Below are 23,006 nucleotides of genomic sequence, written 5' to 3' on the forward strand. Positions count from 1 at the left end.
ATCACTGCCTCTCCATGGGGATGCTGAGAACTGCTTGGTTTTGCCAGTGTTCAAGGCCAGGTTGGATGAGGCTTTGGGCAAGCTGGTGTAGTGGAGGGTGTCCCTGTCCATGGCAGGGGGATTGGAACTACATGAGCTTTAAGGTCCCTTCCAATTCAAACCCTTCTATGATTATACCTTCAGAAAACAGCTTTTTGTAACAGCTCATGCTGGTGTTGCACAGAGGTTTAACACTAGGAAGAAAATAACAGCTGGGAAGTGGTGGTAAGAAGGTTTCTTAAATTCAGGTTGTGAGTTAGTGAAGAGCCCAAACTGCCCAATTCCATTTAAATCACAAAAAAAAAACCACAACCTAGGATGGCAGTGGTTTTGGTATTTAAATGTCACCAATGAAGAGCAGTTGTATACCTTGGTGGTGCAGAGCAGGTAAATGCACCACTCCATGGTCTAGATACTAAGATCCTCACCCCAGATGCTCCCCAGGTGGATATCAGACCTGGCATCGGAGAGTCTCTCCAAAGACAAGATAAACTTCTGCCCTTTGTGTGTGTATACACACACATATGTGTGTACATACATCTACACATGCTTGTGAAGGCTGTAATAGCACAAGCTGTCTGTGTTTGCTGCACATTCTGTTTCTTAGGGCAACATTTAGATTGTGAACTCCCTGAAGAAAAGACTATCATGCTGAGTGTTTCCAACACGCCTAACCCTCCTGGGCTTTCATTTCCTGACTGGCTTTTAATGTAATGTAAAGAACAGAAATAATATCTTCCATTAAAACTTTATTAGGTAGCTCTTCCACTTAAGAGAGCTGTTTCACTTACTCCCAGCCAAATGAATCCCAGTCATGGAAAGCTAAACATGAAAATTCAGGAGGGGGAAGCAGAAAGCCACCTGCAGTCTTGAAAAGATGAGGGAAAAACAAGAGTGGTGGGGGTCAGTGACCTGTCTGAGGAGATGTATGGAGTTCTGGGCCAAAGCTATATGTGACAGGACATGAGTACAACCACCAGCACAGAGAACACTCTTCATTTCTTGGCAAGGGGAATCTGCAAATGCACGTTCCCCACTTGTACGTCCTGCTGATTTCTACTAGAGTCTGTTATAATTATTGGGAGCATCAGACATCTGCTTGCTTCCATGGTTGTTGCTATGGCTACTGGTGGGCTGATTGATGTGTGGTTACCACTGGAGAGCAGCCTGAGTGGCAGCAGCTGACCTTCTTAGGAGCATCTGTATTGCTCCTCACCTTCCCTCTGGCTTTTGCTGTGACCTTTGGATACAGATCGATCCCAGATTAGTGTTTGATAACAATAAATACCCTAAAATTAGGATACGAGTAGACAAGTTCTGAAAAGGTTAGACAAGCTAGGGGCAAGTTAGTGCAAGACCCTGCTCACCATGCTGGTGGTTGGTCTATGTGGTCTGCTTTACAAAAGGGTTTTCCAGTCCTATTACCTATGATTCCAGAGCAAAACCAGCAGGACAGGCCTAGGATGGAAGAGCTGTGGCATAGTACCTGTGCTGGGCTGCACAAAGCCCTGATATAGTCCAGGGGGTGGACTATAACTTATTTTTCTGGGCACTCCATGGAGTGTTGATGGAACTAGAATTTTGCCAATCAAAGATGGGTAAATGCCTCTGACTGTACTGGACTGGCTTCAGTTCATAAGTGGCAGACAAGGTTTTTCATTTTCCCTTGAACAGTTATAACTTCCTTCTCACTCAATTTGCAAACTTCTGACTGCACAAATATATCAGAGCATGCTTACGCATCATATATATGACACAGAAGCTGTAAGCAACGTAACAAAATAAATTTGTATCTAGGCTTTGTACCCAGCCATGTAGGAAAGCCCAGAGAGCATCACCAGTGGTCAGCTATGAACTGGTTAAATAAAACTTTGATCCATATCATCGAAGGTATTTTGTGCGTCTTTGCAAGATCTTCAAGTGTTCAGTAACAAAAAAAAAAAGCTCTGAGGGGAAAATTAACTGTGTCATGGGTGATATAAAGCTGCATCAGTACCTATAAAGTGCCCGAGCAATACAAGAGAATTGAAGTAATGAACAGAAATGCTCAGTTAGAGCTTTTTCCATATTTTATGTTAATCATTAGGGTAGAGCTGAAATTAGCTTTAATTGATATTAAGGGTTGAAAAAATGAATCCTCTGGAGAACGAGTCTCTTTAACCTTTAATGATGCAGTAAATAAAATATCCTGTCAACATTTGTGCAACAGTAAGGGTTTTCAAAATTCCCTATCTGTATGGTGAGCGATTCAATATGCCTAATTCTCTCCATTACAGCAGATAAAGGTGATGTCAGTGCATAATTTCAGCTACAGGTTTTCCATGTTTCCAAGCTATCTGTCATACTCTGATGATTCCCCACACTGGCTTGTTACATCTAATAGGGAGATGGAGAGAGTGAGGAGGGACTGGGAGAACTAAACAAATTCTGCGTGCTGGCTTTTTCATTTGTGCACCTTCTGACTCTGTTGGCTTCTGATGCCAGAGTATCAATAGAGGGTAAGGTAAAAGGAGCAACGCTGCCTATTCTTCCTTTCAGGTGAAATATGCCTGGAAATGTTTCATTTTTCACTTTAAAGGCAAGGCAGCATTGCAAAAGACTTCAATACTGTAGGGACATTTAGTTTGGTAATAGTCAGGCCATTCTTCTATCTGTCAGGGCTCAGCCTGGTATTGAAGCACCTAATAACTGACTTGGTGAAGCACATGAAATATTCCTCTGCTGTAAGCAGGAAACCTGTTTTTCATAAAATCCATTTGATCATCACAATCAACTGGAAGTATTACATCATTTAGGCAAGTTACTGTAACATCGATGGTTAGTCTGCTGTAGTTAACGGAGAAACAGAAAACAAATCTCCTCACTTAAAACCGACTTTGTCTTCCTTCAGCACTGATACAATAACAGTTCTGATATCGTGGGGTATATATCTCCTCTGGAAAGTTCCCAGCAAGGCTTTCTGTATTAAAGGGAATATATTTCTGCATACTTAGGAGCCTTCCTGAGCGATGCCAGTGTTTTACCAGGGTGTGAGTCTGTCACTCTTGCACAGTAATTTGACAACAACTTCTCTGAGAATGGCTGTAAAATCTTTGAGAAAAGCATATTTTTAAAAAATATTGATGTGACATAGATGTTTCTTCATTCTTTTACTTTTCCTTCTTAGGGTTTGGGAGGATTTAGGGGAGAAAGTGAAACAGAAGTGTCTCCAAAATTTGTTTCTACCTTGTACTGTGTTTGGAAGCTCTTTCCTCTGACAAAGACCCAGCTCTCCTGGGACAAGACAATGTCCCAGACCTGCTGAGGATGTGCTGAAACAGTTAAAGGAATCGGCAAGGTCTAGATAAATATGTTTTATCAGTGAAAACATTCAAAAGATGAGTTAAACAGTAATATGTCTGGTTTTAAAAGGAAACAGCCAAACCAGTGAAAACAAATGTCATGAATGCACAACGACCAGGACCAGTAGACTCCTTGGCCAAGTCACATCCATTTCTGAGGGATGGCCAGCGAAGCAGTGGAAAGTGCTAGGAATGACGGAGGCAGCCCTTATAAGCCAAGTAATTTTATGGAGTTGAGACACAGAGGATCTAATTTTCTTCTAGAAGACTCATTACCATGATTTTGTTACAGATTATTTATGGGCTGTTATGATAGTCCTGGCAGGTCATAATTGGCTGAAGCCAGAGAATTAGTCACATTTTTCACATTCAGAAGAATGATCTGTACAGTTACACTAATGACTTCATTCCCGGAGATGCCATGCGCTGGGCAGGGACGGTGTGTCTTGGGGTACGGTGAGGTTAACCCTTTATGGTTCTGAGCACCATGCGAAGGCACTTGATTTTGTTCATGAGTAAGACTTTTCTTCACATTGAAGCAGCTGTTTGGCCTGTAAGTGACTTGCTACTTCCACGATGATTTCACCTTTCTTTCCCCTTCCTTGAATTGAGAGTTAGTTTTACCTGGTGCTATCTTTCTACGGGGAAAATGCGTTTTTTACCTAGTCTGTTTGTGCAGGGGCATTGCACTCTCCCCGTCAGAGTTGATGGCTGCAGCACTGCTACAGTAAGACAAACTCAACAATTCCACTGAAGGTTTTTAACCCCTGTTAAGAGATGAGCAGCAGTTTACACTGAGGAAGGGCCTTATTGGCAGCACTTCAAACTATGCCTTTCTGTGTACATAGCAAAACCTAAACGATTTTTCACAGATGATGAATCAGAAGGGAGCACTATAATTGTTTTATCTGCCTTTTGGGACAGCACAAGCTGCTAACTCTTGAATTAGAGCCTGGTGAATGTTGCTGTATCTTCCTGAAAAAGGGATAGCTTTGATTTGGGGATTTCCAGTGATCAGGAGTCCACCACACTGTTGGCTGAACACTCCCAAACCCCTTAATTGCCATCGTTGTTAAGGAACGGACATGAATTCTTGAATAAATTTGTACTATGTTGGATTGTGTCATTTGGGTCATGTTACAGTTTTATCTTCTTGACTGAAGAGAAAAATTCATGGCCATGGGTGAAAGTTACAGACCATGATTTGGATAGTATTGCCTTAGAGTGAAGGATGCCAGGAGAAAGTTAAGGGGTAACTTAATCTGGTTTGCAGCTCTTCTAAAAACCTTTCCCACTTTACTAGCATGTTTCTTGGTTTCTAGGTGTCAGGACCAGCCCAATACACTGGGATTAACTGTCGTGTGAAATTCCATTTCACTTTCCCTGTTTATAGGTTCAGGTTCCCTGTTTATATGGTCAGGGATGGCATAAGTCCTTTGGTCAAAGCATCGTGCTGGTGGCAGGACCAGCCCATGGGGCACAAGCTCTGGAGCAGTTCAAGAGGAAAAGCAGCTTGCAGCAGGATAACATCCTACCACGGGCAATGCATAAACCCCATCTCTGTCTGTGGGACAAGGCAAGGGTTGGTTACAATCTGTGTCCAGACGATTTCTCCAGGAGCAGTGGTTGTGACCACCTCCTGTGAGCTGCTCCTGCTGCTCTCTGCAATCCATTCTTTGTTGCTCCAGTGCAGAAGAGGGTTGGCCAATGCTGAACCAAAGGCAACCTCTTAATCAAGCTAAGAGGTGGGAGTTACTGTGTTTGTAAAATACTGTACAAATGGGAGGGCTTGATCTCAGTAAATGAAGGATCAGATTCATTAAATTAAGTGGAAAGCAATGTACACGGATAATTTCCAGGGTTGAGGCTGAATACAGTTTTTAAATAGGAAGTGATCAGCCGCTATACACAACACAGAGCAGCTCTCAAACATTTTTAATGACAGTATTTGTACACACTTTAGTTTAATTAACACATGGCACAAGAGAGGTTTGGTAACCAGGATATAGTCTCACACCAGTCGGCTCAATTATAACACATGAAATTTCAAGCATCGATACACCAAGAAGAAAGTCACCCGTCCCTTCCCAGCAAGGTCTGGCAATTTGAATTTCTATCACACCTTGTTTCTCTTGGATGTGACAGTAATTCCTCCTCTCCAGATGGAGAAGTCCCCTTAGAAGTGGATGATCAGCTTCTCATTTGGATTTATTTCTTGTTTTCTGCAATCAGAATTAAGGGAACTGTATGTTGTCACTGCCCAGTGATCCACATTACGTTTTTGACAGCTATGTTTATTAGTAAATATGTAGTAATTGCTTCCAGAATCAACTAGAGCTGCTCTTCTGTGTCTGTACGTGTGGGAGAGATTTCCCATGATGTGTGATCCCCCTGTTGGCACAGTGCTCGTTAGATGCTGGAGAGTTGTTGAAGCCACGGCTGGGTATTACACCTCTGCGGGGGAACCGACTTCAGCAGTTAGTCCGGGGGACAAACTTCAGAATAATCGGCTTCTCTGGTCTTAAGAGTCCCTGTGAACTCAGCTTGAGAGGGATCTGCAACAATAAGAGGAAAAACACACTTAGTGATAGACAAATTTAATAAGTAGATATTAGAGGAAAGAAACCTGGCCACGGTTTGGACATAACTTGATCCATAGTGCCTGAAAGGGCAAAGCATCTGGTGTTAGCACCCCCAGTGAGAAACCAGGCACATGGCTCTTCGTCTGAGAGTTTTAAAACATAATGGGCTCCTCACCAGAGTTTCTTTGCAGGTCTGGAAGGTGAAACGCTGCAATAGGATGGTGATGGCAACTTTCAGAGTGAGGAGAGCAAACCGCATCCCAATGCAGTTCCTGGGACCAGCTCCGAAGGGCAGGTACGTATATGGGTCTATGGCCTCTTTGTTTTCCTTACTGAACCTGGATAATGACACAGATGGGGAAAAGAAGTGAAGGCAGCAGAAAAACCCCAAAAGCTACAAATCTATTACTTATCCAGAGATCTCTTGCTGGTACCCTACAAACACTTGTGTCTTTTTGCTAAGGTATCTTGGCGTACCCCAGCCATTGAGTGCTGTGTCAGAGCACTTGTCCAGGACAAGGTGGGATCCCGCTTCAATGTTTGAGTTTAATGCTGTCCAACCAGAGTAGCAGAGGTTAGGAGCAATGTGAAAATCTAGATGCTCTCCCAAAATGCCTGGTATTTCCTTTCTGTTACATTTAGTGAGAGAGAAACCAGGAATTGTCTTGGTTAGGAGCAGCCTATGGCTTCAGTCTTGCTGGAGAATGGGAGGTAGATATCTATTATAAAAATAACCAATTAGGGAAAAGCTATCACTTTCTTGAAAACAAGGAGGGAAGGCAACTCTGGAAGGATCAACTCTGGTATGTTTTGTAGCAAAGCCTGGGGGAAGGGAATGGGTTCAGCAATGAAGATTATACAGAAAGATGGCCAGCAGGTGCAAAAACCACTCACCATCTACCCGCTCTCTGTCAACAAGCCCAAAAACTGTGTGCGAGGCATTTTGAGGTATCAATGTTGTTCTCCCAATAAGATCACATCTGAAACCCTGTTTTAAGTTTAAAGCTCATTTTCTTCTTAAAATGACATTCCCATGAGCCTGCAATTTCTCATTGGTATTGATTGTAAAAAGATACGAAGAACACCATTAGGAAGCTAATCAGAGATTAATACTTAATTACTATGTGAGGAAACAGTAGCATGATATTTCTTCCCTTTCATCATGTTTTTTGTACCTTTCTGGTCTGAATTCTTCCGGATTTGGCCAGTACTCAGGGTTGCGGTGCAGGGTATGAGGTGGGATAATAACAATGACTCCTTTGGGAATGGTCACTCCGTTTATTTCTACGTCTCTCTTGCAGGTTCTCTCAAGTCGCCCTCCAATGGGGTAGAGTCGAAGGGTTTCACTCACTACCATGTCAAGGTACTCCAATTGCATCATCGCTTCGTAGGTGAGAGGAGCCTGTAGGATGACAGGAGGAAGATGACCAGGTATGTTGGCGTGAGGATTGAGTTTTCCTAAAATGACCGCTGATACCAGAGTGTCCCCAAACCCTTCTGCTCCAACCGTGCCTCAGGCTCATTGAAGAATAAAATGCAAAGTAGAAATTGCACAATTGGTTTCACTTTCCATCCCGGAGTGATGGAAATGTCTGAAAATCTGTCTCCACCTGTGCATGGATGCAGAGTATGCCAAATGGATTTGTGCAGTGGGGTGGCCCATAAGGCTTCAGCTGCCAAAATAAAATCACTACAGGGCTGAGTTGCCTCAGAGTGTGTCTTGGAGCTGTTGGAAGATCCCAGGAGGAGGGTGTTTAGGAGCTAAGGATTTCTCCTTGTCTTGATTGAACAAGGAGGACAGCAGGGTCAGAGGGTCTTCGCCCTTGCTCACGGTCCCCTTACCTTGTTGGGTAAAACAGTGTCAATTTCCTCCAGCAGCTTCTGCTGCACATCGGGATGCATGGCCAGTTCATACGCCAGGTAACACAGACTGTTGCTGGTGGGCTCGTACCCAGCGAAAATAAAGATGAACGCTTGCGACAGGACCTCGCTGTCGGTTAAGTCTGTGAGGAAAGAGGGCATGGGGGGATGAGCAAAACCGGTGTTGGCTGAGGGTGTCAGCAAGGAATGGGTAGCAAGAGGTGGGGTTGAGGCAGGTTTGTCATGGTCGTTTTCTAATAACACATTTATAGCTACTCTGCTTTCTGTGCAGAAAAAGTCATTTGATAGAGGAGAGAGATGATTTCCTGGGTATCAATGACTGACACAGCAGTCCTACTGCCTGGCAAAGGACCTGGGGGATTCCCCCTAGCCCCGGTGCTGGCAACGAGGGACAGACTTCTGTCCGGAGCTGGTCAGTGGAGATGGTGGCGACCCATTGAGCCTTTCTCTGGGAAGTAGCTCCTCATATTCTCCTCACTCCCATAGCCCCTGTTCCCATGATGAGTGTTTGGATGTCGTTACTTTTGTGAGAGTGATTTGTTCCGTTGCTCCTGTCACTGGTTGAGTTCTGGGATTCGATCATCAGCTGCAGAAAATCTACTCTGCCCTAAGAAGAAAAGCAGGAGAGTTTCTTTGGTGACAAGTCCCTCAGGGAGGGCTCAAATAAGCAAATTTCATAGCCTAAGCACAATTTTTAAACTAAAAGCATCCCCGAAATTCTGATGACTTCCTTGTTGCAAAACAAAGCACTTGACATTTTATTTTGGAAATCTGTCTGTCCTTTTCGTGAAGCCATTGACTGGGAGAGCAGTGTCTCAAATGAATTTCAGGAAAGAGATTCAAACTCTAAGAGGCAGAATTTTGCCAGGAAGCATCTTCCATTTTTGAAAAGTGAGAGGGGAAGGTGCAACCTTGAAAGGTGGTACTGCCGCTCTTGTGCTGCCTTACTCTGCTCTCTCTTATCCTCTACCTAATCTTTTTCGGAGAGTCTGACTTATTGCAAGTTGTGCAAACTCAAGCCCAACGCAATTCTGCTGAGCCTTTATCTAGATTTAGCTTCAGATCTTGGATGTACAAAGTCCACTTGTTTCCCTGCCAGGACGAGTCAGGTAAGACTTTTCAGGCAGTATTAAAATCAAGTGTTTACACTTAAGTAGATCCAGGGTTTTCTTGAGTCATTGTACTTTGGCATCACCCTTGATATCATCACCCTAGTTATATTTCACTTCAGTGTATTTTCTGACACAACTGCTGGCGAATTCATGCTTGTTTACCTTGTGAGTGTTCTTTTCACGATCCTGCTTTATTTTGGAGATGGATCTCATAAAGAAATCTACAGCATCACTGGGGAAGAAACTGACGTTCATCTTGACCAAAAGAGGAATAATGAATGGGAATACAACTGAAAAACAAATTAAGAATAAAATTGCACATTGTAAACAAATTTCACCTCTTAAAGCTAGCTATGGATGTTTGTTACTGAAAAATTATTTCCTTGATTTCTTTGCCTGGGCTTTGCCTGTTTTCCTCTTACTCTTTCCCTTAGCACAGTTTGTCTTGATGTAACCTTCTCCCAAGTTCCTGTTAACTGGGCACAACTGAGCTGGATATAATCTTTAGTTTGAGATGACCAAAGCATATGCCACCTTCTTTTTCCAAGGAGCTGCTTTCTAAAAACAGGTTACTCCTGTGCATTTTGCAGCACTACAGCAAAAATGTGACTCAGATGAGAAATATTGCAAACTCTGAATTCTTTTTTCAGGCTGAGCTATTCACTGCCATGCTATGCTCATACAGACATTTTTCAAGTTACCTTCAGAGCATTTCCTTCATCACAGAGACTGGATCTTGAGCTTGTGTATAGATTCATAAAATCTACAGCACCAGAACCTCTTCTAGGCACAGATCACAACTTTCCCCATGTTTTAGCAAGGTATCAAATCTTGATTTAAGGTTGCAAGTGATTTAAGGTCCATCACCGCTAAGCTGTTGCACTGCTAGGAAATTGCATCTAATTACCGTCCCTGCTCAATGCTGCCTTCCAGAAAACACGTTTTTGGATAGCGCTGCTCTCCTCAAGCATCACAGCTGAAGTTGCCTTTCAATCCTAGAATCATTTTCTGTCACTTATTTGGATATTGCTTGGTATATTTCTTTCATTATGAATGCCAAAGGTGAAGGAATTTTTTACCCATCTCTTTTCCAGAGTTTTAACAACAAGTTTGGACCCATTAGGACCTCCATCCTAGCTAGTGAAGTTATCTAAGCAATAGTTGATTGGCTAAGGTATAGGATGCACCAGTCTCTGATATGCTTGCTAAAGTCACACTTCAATGATATTCTGACACCTGAAATGGCTTGTCAACAAAAAAGTCATTTACATGACAAGATGAAGAGTGGGTCAAAAAAGTCAAACTTGACCAGCTTCTGCATCTCTCTGACAAAGGGGTCTTTGGGGTTGTTCATAGCGTCAATGTTCACACCGAATGAAGTGCTGGTGACGACGTCCATGCTGTAGCTTCCAAAGATCCTGAGAAAAGATGGAAAAGACAAACTGTGGTTAAATATTTAGACCAAGTGAATCTATTTTTTCCTAATGCCTGTGTGACATTCAAATATAAATTCTGATAAGAGCTCATGCCCTGGTTTTGAAAAGGAAGTTGGATATATGGTAACTCTAAAGCACTTACAGTGAAAGGGATAGATTGTGAGAGCACTTTGGTTTTAAGCCTGCAAGGGTTTTGAAATCGGACAGCTTTTCTGAGGATTTCAAAACAGCAGTGTGGTGGGTTGACCCTGGCTAGGTGCTCAGTGCCCCCCAAAACTTCTCTGTCACTCCCTTCCTCAGCTGGACAGGGGAGAGAAAATATAATGAAAGGCTGTGGGTCGAGATGAGGATGGAGAGAGATCACTCAGCAATTACTGTCACGGGCAAAACAGACTTGACTTGGGGAAGTTAGCTGATTACCAAATGAAATCAGAGTAGCATAATGAGAAACAAAAACTAAATCCCCTCACTTCTCCCTTCTTCCCGGGCTTAACTTTGCTTCTGATTTCTCTACCTCTTCCCCTCAGAGGTGCAGGGGGATGGGGAATGGGGGTTGTGGTCAGTTCACATGTTTCTGCTGCTCCTTCCTCCTCTGGAGGAGGATTCCTCATGCTCTTCCCCTGCTCCAGCCTGGGGTCCCTCCCATGGGACACAGTCCTCCACAAACTTCTCCAACGTGAGTCCTTCCCACGGGCTGCAGCTCTTCACGAGCTGCTCCACCATGGGTCCTTGTAGCCCCCACCCACCACAACCTTCCCACGCAAACCCAACAGAAGTGCGTAGCTACACGAACGGGTTAGTGCAAGTACAGCACATGGCTCTTGAGCACATTAGCTTCTTGGGGAGGGGTGATAACACATCTCACTTTGAACATGGCATGGAAATGGTCTTGTTCAACCCAGCACAATGCTATAATATTACAAACTGCCCAAATCCTCTCTTTATAGGGTTTTTGGTAGGGGACAGCTTTGCTGATGCGTGACTACTGCTGTGCAGCTGCTGCTTCTGCATCTATGCTTGGAAAATGGGGGTGAAATACACAGATTTTGTTCCAGAGCCCATCTGGAGGGCACAGATGAGGATGACATACCCAGAGCCACACTACAGCCTCCCTCCCCACTCCCCCCAGCAATGGGGCAAGTGATGGGTGAGCATCCCCCAGTGCTGTGTGTGGGGCAGAGGCCAGCAGCCCCAGGGTCCTGCAATATAAGAAGGTGTTGCACAGAGATTCTGAGTATATGCAGGGAAGACTAGGTTTTCCTGGTGGATTTGGGATTATCTGGGATCTGTGGATTCACAAAGCTGTGCTGGAGCATTTTTCTCCCCATCTGATCCCCTTTAGAAGGCTTCTGTCTTGGTCTTTGCCTCAAGGACATTTCACTAACATCCTAGCTTAACTTTTCCATTTCAAATTTCCAGCCAGACTTTCAGGTAGCCCTGTTGCTCGTTTCTGAAGGTCTGCTTCACTCAGCAAGTAATCTGCATTGCCCGTAAAGAATGAACCACAGCACTTTGCTAACAAGGTTTGCTGCTTAGCCTGCTGCTCTTAGCAGCTACTTACTCCTTCACAGACAGAGCGTTGTTCTTTTCCACTTGCTTTTGAACATTTTTTACCAAAACTTCCCCATAGTGCTTTATTATAGGGAACATCTGTAACACAAACCAGAGATGGACACTTAAGTATAGTACATTCTACTCCTTTAAGACAGGCTTACGAAGACTACAGGGAGTTTCATGAATATTTACAAATACCATCTTTCTGCTAAATTTTTATTTGAATCCTTTTTTTGCTTTAAATTAGGCATAAATTAAACAGGCCAGCTTAGTTGCCAGGCTCTGACTAAAGAAATCAGACCCCTGTGACAATCTCAGCCTGGAAACACTGTCTGCTGACTTTCTAATTTAGTTTGTACCTGCTCCTCTGTGTTTTACCTCCTTTAGTTTCCCACTGGTGAAGGTTGGAGAGAGCACAGTACGAAGCCTTTTCCACTGATCATCTTCAGCTAATGAGACAGCATCGTGCAGCACCCCTACTAGATCTACATGCTGGAGGGGGAAAAAGGCAAGGTGTTAACCCCAGAAAAGACAGCAGCTTCCTTGCTAGGATGGGAATGTAGCCTGTAAGCCCCTGCCCAGGATATTTCAGGGGTATTATTACTGGCAGCAGGTTAAGGCCTTACAGCCTCTCTCAAGACACATCTACATAAATGATCCCCTTTCCTGCAGTAAACCAGCTGTGAGATGCCATTTCCATATCCAGAACAAGTAACCCAATGAGCCCAATGCCCATGTGTACATGCACGCCCACCCCTCACCGTGGCACCCAGGCTCTGTGTCCCAGCTGGAAGCTGCAGGGTGGTATATGTGCTGGCTGGACAGATTCCTGCTCACTCAGACTCAAATTTCTTTCTCTCTTTCTCTATATATGCGTATATAGGTGTAAGAGCGGAATTTGTCTGATGTGCAGGCAGATATCTTCCTCTGCCAGCCCGGCTCTGCAGTCCCCAGGCTGTAAGGCAGGAGAACAGTGACATACAGTGGCCATTTACAGTAGTCCCTATAGTGCAGTCACTCATCCCCGATGGAAAACCCTGGTACATGCTCATCTCCTCCTGTTCTTTTTTTTCTGGACTCTGTGGTACATCACGATGCTTCTGCACTTACCCTGCGGTTGGTGAAGGTGGAGTAACAGTCTTTAACCAGCACAGATTTAATGATCTGGGGGTCCAGGACAACCACCGCAGGTTGCCTGCCATCATAAATCCTGGGAGGGGGGGAGAAGAGGAGACAAACAACCACAGGTAGTTGAGGTGCAAGACTTGGCTGATGCTCATGAAACAAAATGTATTAAACGCTCCTCTGTCACTGGCCTTGCTGTTCTGCAGATGCCCAAGTATTAGAAATATAGAAATTAGAGATGGAAAAGGACTCCTAGGCCTTCTCCCTTCTGGTTTTGTAAATGAGAAATGGGGCTAAACACCTTCCAGATTCATGGGGAAACGAGCAGGGTTCAGTCCCTCAAAGGACCAGATACTAAATGAAGCAAGTGTCTTCACTTTCTCCCCTGACTCCCTGTGGTTTTCCAGGCACTTAAACACATTACAGTATTAGGAGGAAACTTGTTCGACCCCTTTCAGGCTCTTGAATTGGGTGTCTGGAGACTTGGGCTGACAGCACTGAAATATCCTTGGAGATGAAACTCGATCCTTGTTTTTGTCTTTTTAAGCTGCCAGTTCTGAATGCTTTCCTGAAACAGAAGTAGACTAAGCGGATTTACACACTTTCCCCATTTATGCAAAGATACCTTTTCCAGACTCCGTTTTTTAAAGTTGCCATAGGGACCACTGAATGCATTATGGAGGATATGCACGTTTGTAGCCCAAGTTACAACAGCAGAGATAAAAGCCAGTGGCACAAGGAAGTTGTAGACTTTGAATCTGCTTCTTCACTCGCTGTTGGGAGTTCACTCACATTCCTCTGCTGTTGATAAACCAGAGGAACTCGACCTCCCAGTTCCAGATTCTCCTCTAAGTAAATAGTTTTGCTGCTGAGTTTGTTAGGAGCAGGTGAGGGCCTTTTGTTATCAACTTTAAAACAGCTTTTAAGCATAGGTCAAAGCAATTTCCATATGGCATGACAGTGGCACAGCGCTGCAATCATCAGGCTTTAACATAAGCCACCGCAGCGCCCTGTTGTTGCTGTAACTGTGCTGGGACCATCAGGGGTGCAGGTAGAGAAAAGGGACCTTTCCTAATTAATTGTTTCTCCCCTTTGTATGAATTCTAGTTTTACCTTCAGAAGAGATCAGTGGTTCATACTCACCCCCAGACTTTCCCATATTTCTGGAAACATTCACTGTCAAATTCCAAGAAACCCTGTGGAAAATAAAATTATCTCAGAGAAGACGCAGCACAGGGGATGATGTTGGAAACGATGGGTTGGGAGGAATAACCCTAAACTGATGTTCAGAGCTACCTCCTGAGTCCTCCTCCTCTCCAAAAACATCATGAAGGACAGCATAAACATCTATCATGCTTGTGAACGAGCTGTTTGCCAGGACCCTGGCAAAGGGCAGCTGTAAATCAGCCGTCCATGAGAGCTCATCTGAAGATGCTGTAAAGGTAGAGCCCCGTGCTCTGTGTTGCTGAGCCCTTACCCCGCACTGGCTTTTGCACAACCCGTGCGTTGGAGCAGAGCTTGGCATTTGGAGATAACTTATCGTCGCCTTGTATCTGTTTAGCTACAGCTGTACGAGCAAAGGTGGGTATTTCTGGAGCCAGGAAGGCTTCCATCACTTACTTTGCGATATTCCAGGCACGTCCCAAAGAAAGGCAGAGGTCTCGGCCCGGGAATACCCAGCTTCTTGAATAAGCCAAACGGCCAGGTCCCATATCTGTGGGACAGAAAAGAGAATCGAGTGCTACATCACCGTGACACTGGGGCTGCAAGTGTTCCTAAGCCCAGAGACTGCAGCGATGTCCCTTTGGCTCTAAGTAGTAGAGGAGGTCAGTCCGGGAGCTTGAGAAAAGTGTCCCAAATGAAAATTTCCCTTTAAAAAGTACTTAATAAACCCAGCAAGGCTGGCTGCTGCCACACAGAGCTTCAGGGACACCACAGTGACCTAAAACCAGGCGTCTCCTAAAGGCATAGGTTCTCTGTTGGATACAGGACCTTGAAGCCTTCAGCAGAAGTCAAAAGAGGAGCTCGTTGTTGACCAAACGAGAAGCAGAAAAGGGAGCTGGAAGAAGGAACACCAAGCTTACATGTTTTTGTTGAAGAGGAATCAAAGCAGCGCCAGAAGTTATGTCCCAAACAGAGCTTTTGTCAAGCTGCACTTTAATTTCATTTATTGTTCTGCCTCCCCTCAGCCCAGCGTCAGCTCAGTGGTGCATCAGGAAGCCTCGTCTTGATGGTTTTCTCTTTAGATTTTATTGACAGCTTTGCAGATTTCTTTCCTCTGAAGCACCCTTTTTGGCAGCAGTAAAGTTATTACTTCTACCTCGGGGCCTTCTGTTTCTCAACAAGGGCCTGGACTGCAGCCCTTTGAAGATTGTCTTTGGCCATGTTGAAAGAGCTCCCTCAGAATATTTGGGTTTAGTTAATAGCTGCAGCTTCCCAAGTGAGCGGTTCATTGCAGAAGGGATGTAAAACTGCAGAGATTTGGCAGAGGGATGTTATCAGAGATGCTCTTTGGGCCGCACAGCAGCAACCTCTCAAGAGACTTAGAGGGGTTTCCCTTGAAATTGGTAATACTTTCCTAAATCCGGGGGACCTCAAATGAGATCGGTCCTGCCAGAGCGCAAAAGTGGACCTCATCTTATGGACCAAACAGAGCGGGCAAAAAGCAGGGAACGGGGTGTTTGCAGGTGCAGAAAGAATTTCACACAGCTCAGTTTGTCAATATTTAACCTTTTCTGTTGAAGGTTAATTCAGTACTAGGTATAAAGTGTTTGTGGGTTCTCATTCACAACGTTTAAGGGCAGCTGGGGCTGCAGGGGGGCCAGGAAATGCCAGGTTGGGCTGGTTACAAAGCCCAGCAATGCTATAGGAACATAGGCTAGGCTTAAACTGTTTGAAACGTGGCCAGGAAGACAGAGTCTAACGCTTTTATGGCTAAAATGTGCCATGGTTTTCTGCAGGCTGAGAAGGACCATTCAGTGTAAAGGCAGAGAATAATCGTTACTACTTCTCACCATGGACGTGAACCAGAAATGCCTGATGCTCCTTCATGTGTGAACGGGAACGGCGTTGGCCCAGATGGACAAGAAGCATCTGAACAACCTCCCTGTGCTACTGGGCAGTGAAATTCCTCTTTTTAGCTCAGATATCAGAGCACAGGGATGTGGGCTTCTTCTCTTTTGCCACAACAAAATTGCAAGCGGCTGCTGAAGGTGGGAGTGTGGTAACCAGCCATCTCAGATTGCCACGGAGTTATTGAAATATGAGGGTTCGAGTCAATAAGGGGGGGGGGGATTGAAGAGTCTACCCCAAACAGGCTTTTGAGCACTCCAAATCACAGGAAAGGGTTTGAAAAACAGGGCTGAAAGTTTCAGAGCTTAACTGAACCGCTGCGGCTGGAGCAATGCCAGGGCAGACAAATGGATTGTGCTCCTGTGCAGCGCATTAATCATTAAGGTTTATGGCTAGCAACATGCTGTCTCTGCCTAAGGGCTTGTCAACACTACAAAGTTTGTCAGTCCAGCCTGGTTGGCAGGGGCTGCCAGCGGAGATGCGGTGTGTCCCAGCAGAAGGGGGTTTTCAGCCAGCCCTGCTATGCCACGGCGCCCAACGGCGGCAGCAAAGCGGACAAAAGCATTTTCTCCCTAGCACAGCTTCTCCAAAGCAGCGGGGTACGCTTCTGCCTGATGGAGTTTGTCTGAAAAGCCAGGAGCAGGGAGCTGACCTTGATCTGGACCTTGTTTCTTCCTCCAGCAAGAGCAGGCGGTGGGAGCGGTCATGGGGTGCTGTCACTGCAGGTGTGCAACAAATCCAGCTTCTCCAAAGCATCCCCCCTGGTCCAGGTGCCCACACATGGAGTGTCCTACCTGGGCACTACGGAAGGAGCCAGGAGGAGTTAAAACTCATCCTACGAATGCTCTTTTTCTGGTGCCTTTCTGCTGCTCTCCACCTTTGCAGGTGATGCAGTAGGGTCATCTACAGCCTAATCCCCTCCATAGGACAACCTCAGCCAGGGAGGCACAGCCTTCCTTAGCCTGTATTCCCATTGAAAACAGCTTAACAGATCACAATCCTCACTGAAGCCAGTACCTTGCTGGTAACGAATGCCTGGCACCTTTGTTACTCGATTATTGCCTTGATGCTTAGCAGCAAGACCGTAACAGCGCACGGGAATACTCCAAACCTCTGAGCAAGATCACGTGTTAGAGGCTGGAAATCTGGAAATCACACCTACCTGTTTGCTCTTTGGCAGACTAGTGGCATGAAAATGAAGCAAGAATAGGAAAGTGGCACAAGCAAAGAACCAATAAAGAATGTTTTACTCACACTACCAGGAGGGCCACGAAAATAAGCAAAAGGGCCCAGGTCTCCAAAGAGAAGAAGGGAAGAAGGTTCATTTTGGTTCTTCTCTGGTCAGCTTTGAGTTCTGTCCCAATTGTGTTTGTCCCAGATCTGTGGGAAATAGGAGCATTTTGCAATATGTAATCTTCTGTGTGCAGTCATATGACTTAGGGGCTGTCCTTCTGTCACGAAGGAGGAGGAGCAGAAGGCAGAGGTAGCAAAGTATGCTAATCTGAAAAATGTGATTCATGTGATAGATAAATGCCTGGCTGAACTGTTTCAGGTTCAAATTATTTTATATATATACATTGCCAGGCATTCTGGCGAGTTTCTCTGTTATAATAGTAAGTAATAAGTGACTTCTAATTGAGTAATGCTGCTGGACTCCTCCACCAAAATAAATAAAACCAAGTTACGATGAAAGGTAAATCCCAAAGCAGGTGTCAGAGTTGGTTTGCAAAAGGGAACGAGAAGTGAAAAGGTTATTCCTGTGCTGTATGACAAGATCTTTTCTGGCAGCTGAATTAACTTTGACAGAATTTAAGATTTTGTTTAAAATATCTTTCTTTCTGTATGTGTCGTGAAGAGCAAGCACTGCCTGTGATGGGTCAGAAGCAGCTTCTAACAAAGGCAGGAATTTGCTCCCTATAAAGGCTTTAGAAGCCCACCCTGGCTGCTGGCTTGTGGCCAGGCGTTTTGTAAGAGAAATACTGTCGTTCCACAACTGTAAGCAGCACCACCATTTCCAAAACACCAGCTTATGGCTCACGAATAAAAACAGCACCCGCCCTTCTGCAGCAGTTGGCAAAAAGACACAAGCAAAGGGAAAACACAAATTTTGTGATGGTTCTCCTGGAAGGACGGTACAGAAAAGGAATAGCATCCTAGAGGTACAGACGTGCTAAGAGAAAATTATCATGGTGGAGAAAAAGTTGGGCTACTTGGATTGTGTTTGTCAGTGGCCATAACGTTAGGGCAGAAGGCTCTATGGTTTGCACGGATAGAATCATAGAATTACGGAGTGGTTTGGGTTGGGAGGGACCTTAAATATCATCTAGTTCCAACCCCCCTGCCATGGGCAGGGACACCTTCCCCAAGATCGCATTGCTCAATGCCCCACCCAACCTGGCCTTGAACACTTCCAGGGATGGGGCACCCACAACTTCTCTGGGCAATCTGTGCCAGTGCCTCACCACCCTCACTGTAAAAAATTTCTTCCTTATATCTAATCTAAATCTACTCTCTCTCACTTTAAAGCCATTGCCCCTTGTCCTATCACTACATGCCCTTGTCAAAAGCCCCTCTCCAGCTTTCTTGTAGGCCCCTTTAGGTTCTGGAAGGCTGTTAGAAGGTCTCCCCAGAGCCTTGTCTTCTCCAGGCTGAAGAGCCCCAACTCTCTCAGCCTGTCTCCACAGCAGAGGTGCTCCAGCCCTCGGATCATTTTTGTGGCCTCCTCTGGACCTGCTCCAACAGGTCCATGGGCTTCTGATGTTGGGGACCCCAGAGCTGAAGGCAGCACTGCAGGTGGGGTCTCACAAGAGCAGAGTAGAGGGGCAGAATCCCCTCCCTCGATCTACTGCCCATGCTGCTTTGGATGCAGCCCAGGATACGGTTGGCTTTCTACACTACAGCACCTTTAGGGCTTCATTCAGAACTAAAGTGAGCAGTTCCCTTCCCGCTGGCACAGCTGCTGTTTACTGGCTGCACTGGGTACTAATAACCGGGTGTTATAAATATTTAGCATCTCAGTGCCTCGTGTCTCCAAGGATGTTGCTGCAACTGATGTTGGGTTGACTGATAAGTGGGTTTCAGCCCACATGGAAATACGAGACATGTTCTGAGAGCCATCATCTGACTTACCTCAGCAGCATTCATATCTCATTTCACCTTTGCCTGACCTTTGCTACGACCTTCAGAGATGATTAAGTAGCAGATTTTTCTGTAATAAACACGGTCTACTTTAGTTTGACATGAACAGGCAAGTTCATGATGTAGTTATGCAAGCCTTTGTCGAGTCCTGCCTTGCTTCATTCAGGGATGTTGAAAGAGCTTGCAATTAAATAGGTGCTTTCCCATTCAGGAACTTGTCACAGCAGTGATTGTTTTTCCAGGGTTCCTTTTTGCACATTTTGACATAGTCTTGAAATTTGAATTTACTGGACATCAAATGTTCCTGACTCACCGTGTTGGGAAACAGGTTCATACAGTAGATTCAGGAAATAGAATTGCTGTAGGGGTCTCCATCGTCGGTAAAAATAAACTTCAATCCTTGCCCTGTTTGGGTCATTTTTAAGGGTAAGGATAGTCTCTGGAAATACTTGTAAAAAGACCAAATAGGGGCAAAAGCTTGTTGCTGGTTTTTTGCATTGGGGTCTTATGATCTCTGCCAAATGGACTGTGCCTATTGACTTCAAACAAACAAACAAATAAAAACTCAACATCCCCTTGAAAAAACTGATAGATAAAACACACAAAAAATCTCACATGATTAATCCCTGCCAGAGGAAAGTCAATGACCCAGGTCATTGACCATCACGGGTTTCGGTGAACGCAGCATCCCAGGTGTCTGCTGGCAGAGATCCACTGCTCAGGGGCTTGAGAAGGTGGAAGCCCAGATGGAGGTAAAGTTATTATACCCTTCTAGTGAACATCTAGTCTCATTCATGGACGACAGTGTCACACACGACGTGCAGTGGACGGTGTATACACAACGCTTACCCTCATCATTTAGGCTGCTACCGTATGGTAACTCCCGTGTTGCCACCATGCTCCCAGGACAGCCACAGTCTGAGGGTGAGAGGTTTAAAAAGTCAGAGTTTGCAGCAAATTCAGAAGAGAACTGAGCTGCTTTTCCATTTCTAATGGCCCTAAGTAGCTCAGATTAACGGATTAATGGCTTTCAGGAAAGCAAAATAACACCGCGTTGTCATTTGCAGCGTAATGAAAGGAGTGCTCCTAATCCAAGTTGTGAACGAGGTGTGATGAGCAGGAGGGATTTCTTGTCTAATAATGACTGAGGGCTGGGCAGTACAATGGAAGAACATGTATTTCCTCCACAAGCTGTGAAACCAAATGATGTAGGGTAAGAAAAACACTGTGGAACAGCATTTATGACTGGGGCACAGGTGTGGAGAAGAAAGAGCAGTTGAGAAGAGAAAGAGCTATTGGGAAAAAAAAAAAAAAAGGCACAATGGGTAACATTTTGTGCTCATGATGAAAACAACTGCACGGGCATGAGGAGGGCCAGGCTGGATAAGCCTGAATCTTTAGGTCTAACTCATTTTTGAATATGATCATGAAAGAGATTCTCCTGAGATACTTGGGGGGATTTGTTTTAGATTCCCAGGTTGTGGTAGCAACTCTGCAGTGCTGCTTGGGATATAAATACTACTGGGGAATCATATCGTTATGGAGTACCTTAAACTCTCTGGATATAGATAGTAAAAATTGCTACTAATCTTGCAGAGCTCAAATAATTTCTGTATGGGAGATGGCAGATTTCTGCACTGGAGAAACACCAAACTGGCAAGCAATGGATCAGTGTTGATAAGTAATTTAAGATATTCCAGAAGGACAGTTAGGAGCAAAACTACTTTGGCCTGAAGGAAGTGCATTCCTTTAGTTTAACGTAAATAGAAGTAGGAACAAAATAATCTTATAATTAAGGCTCTTTTTTCAAGAGGACAAATTAATTAAACAAACCAGTGGAAGATCTCAGGACCTTTAGTGTAGATGTGCCTAACTTCCTTTTCAAGTCAACAGTGCTAATAGTATCAGCTGGTTGTACGCCAGGAGACTTGTAGGAATAGACTTTACACCCTATTGGCTGAACAACTACTTTAAAAAGGATGTTCAGAAAAAAAACAACCAGATAGGAGGTGGAGAAAAAAAAACTCTATGACTTCATTGCTCAAGGTATACTTTTATAGCTTCTGGTCATAAGATCTTCTGGGATGGGAGCTCATTTCCACACCCAATTTGGAGCAGCCCAGTGCATGAACATAACCACTCACTGGGGTCCAATTAGGAGGATGTCCAGCATATTGACGGCACTTCTCGCCCCCTTGGAGACCTGTGCCCAAAAACCTTTGTTTGTTTAGTCTGGCTAGATGATGGCTGGGCTGGAAGGTGGTTGCTATGAGATAAATGCCAGGTAGAAAAGCTATTTAATCCAATTATGATGTTGGCGCAGGGACAAATGGGTATAACCCAGCCATGAATAAATGCGAGGCTGGAAATGACCACGGTCCTGGCCTGGAAAGCTCAGGAGTCTTCCCGTCATGGGGCTAAAAGAAAGAAAAAAAGCTCAGACAATGTGAAGTGGGGCTAGATAAGACAGCTGCTGGTGGGAGAAGGGAGTAGTACATTACATTTCTTACCAATGCTGTTCGGCCAGGGCAACGTGAGGAGTTCACTTTCTGCATAGGCAGAAGATGTGAGGAGGCAACTATTTATTTTCCCTGATACACAGTGGTTTAGTTACCCACAGGAAAATACTTCACAATGAAGTCTACATCTTGTTGTCAGTAGTTAAAATATTGATACACTGCTGCTGGATAAAAAAAAAAATCGATGTATTTGGAGGGGTCTCTAATGATACTTTATGTAGTTCTGTGTATAGATGACTGAAGCGTTCCTGCACATAGGTCTCCTCGGGATTTAAAAAGCTCACAAAAAACCTCAACAAAAAAGTAATTAATTCCCCTGGATGTTTTGTTCCATATACTGAGCTTTGGAACTACACAGAAACTAGGACATTTTTCTGAGGTTTTTTCAGTTAAAGTAATATCCCTGATACATACCAATCTTCCTTCATAATCTTTACAATATATCATTATATTCCTTTTCATTCTAAGAAATGACATTCCTAAAGAGCTAATTAACTCTGAGCACTGCATTCTTTTGCCCAATCCAATACAAATGTCTGTTTGAGGTTCTCTCACTTTGACCTTATAAAATGAGTTAAGAAAAAATAAAGTACCCTGCTAGCTCTGCACATGACTTCTTACCTGCAATGCAATGAAAGACAAGGTTACATCCCACAAGTGAGCTGCAACAGCAACCCTGGACAAATATACACTAGAAGAGATGTATTTCCAATACAAGGAGCAAGATCATGTTCGTTCTTGAATATTTTAGGGAGGATTCCTTGATGGGGCAACTGCGTGTGAGTGCTGCTTTGTTACAACATAAATTTGGTAAAGTTGTTCCAAGAAGTGTCTACACACGTCATCCCCCGAGCAGACTTCTGCGTTAGTATGTCACAGCCCAGTGAAGTCAGCGCACTTGACTCATTCAGAGTGCTGGATCTTTTACAGGGTGACAAATCAAATTGTCCATCCGGAGTATAAGGATTTTGTTATGCAAAGCACTGCGCCTAGGGCAGGAATAACGTCATGTCTCCAGTCGTATTCTCTGCCACCGCTGCAGCTTTCCACAGGGTGACCTGCTCTGACTGTATCTCAGAAGGTTCAGCTCCACTGTGGTTGTAGTTATGCTAGTTGGTAAGGATCATGAGACTCAAGTATTTGTAATAAAGAAACCAGAAGCCTTTCTCAGTGTGCATTTAGATCCCAGATCACTTGCCTTTCCATC

At 44.5% G+C, this 23,006-nt stretch overlaps 1 protein-coding gene across 1 annotated transcript; it reads right to left on the reverse strand.

Annotated features, from left to right (window-relative positions):
* Nucleotides 1-5,851: 5,851 nt before the first annotated feature.
* Nucleotides 5,852-17,467, reverse strand: LOC104382772 (cytochrome P450 3A9). The gene is made up of 13 exons (XM_009990797.2): nucleotides 17,397-17,467; nucleotides 14,691-14,784; nucleotides 14,214-14,266; nucleotides 13,056-13,155; nucleotides 12,324-12,437; nucleotides 11,953-12,041; nucleotides 10,225-10,373; nucleotides 9,118-9,245; nucleotides 8,366-8,450; nucleotides 7,805-7,965; nucleotides 7,138-7,364; nucleotides 6,138-6,300; nucleotides 5,852-5,935 (listed from the first exon to the last, which is right to left on the reverse strand). Exons 1-13 carry the CDS (start codon nucleotides 17,465-17,467, stop codon nucleotides 5,852-5,854), a joined length of 1,518 nt encoding a protein of 505 aa, XP_009989099.1.
* Nucleotides 17,468-23,006: the final 5,539 nt, after the last annotated feature.

This window comes from Tauraco erythrolophus, chromosome 17, assembly GCF_009769465.1.
Source record: "Tauraco erythrolophus isolate bTauEry1 chromosome 17, bTauEry1.pri, whole genome shotgun sequence".
NCBI classification, from domain to species: Eukaryota; Metazoa; Chordata; class Aves; order Musophagiformes; family Musophagidae; genus Tauraco; species Tauraco erythrolophus.

Bases quoted from the DNA above. Each gene is read 5' to 3' on its own strand.
- LOC104382772 (XM_009990797.2), bottom strand. From the start codon at position 17,467: ATGAACCTTCTTCCCTTCTTCTCTTTGGAGACCTGGGCCCTTTTGCTT. The intron at 10,374-11,952 runs GTAAGTAGCTGC...ATCTTTTCTCAG, and splicing joins AACGCTCTGTCTGTGAAGGA to GATCTTTGGAAGCTACAGCA. The intron at 8,451-9,117 runs GTAAACAAGCAT...TTTTCTTCTTAG, and splicing joins GTGAAAAGAACACTCACAAG to GGCAGAGTAGATTTTCTGCA.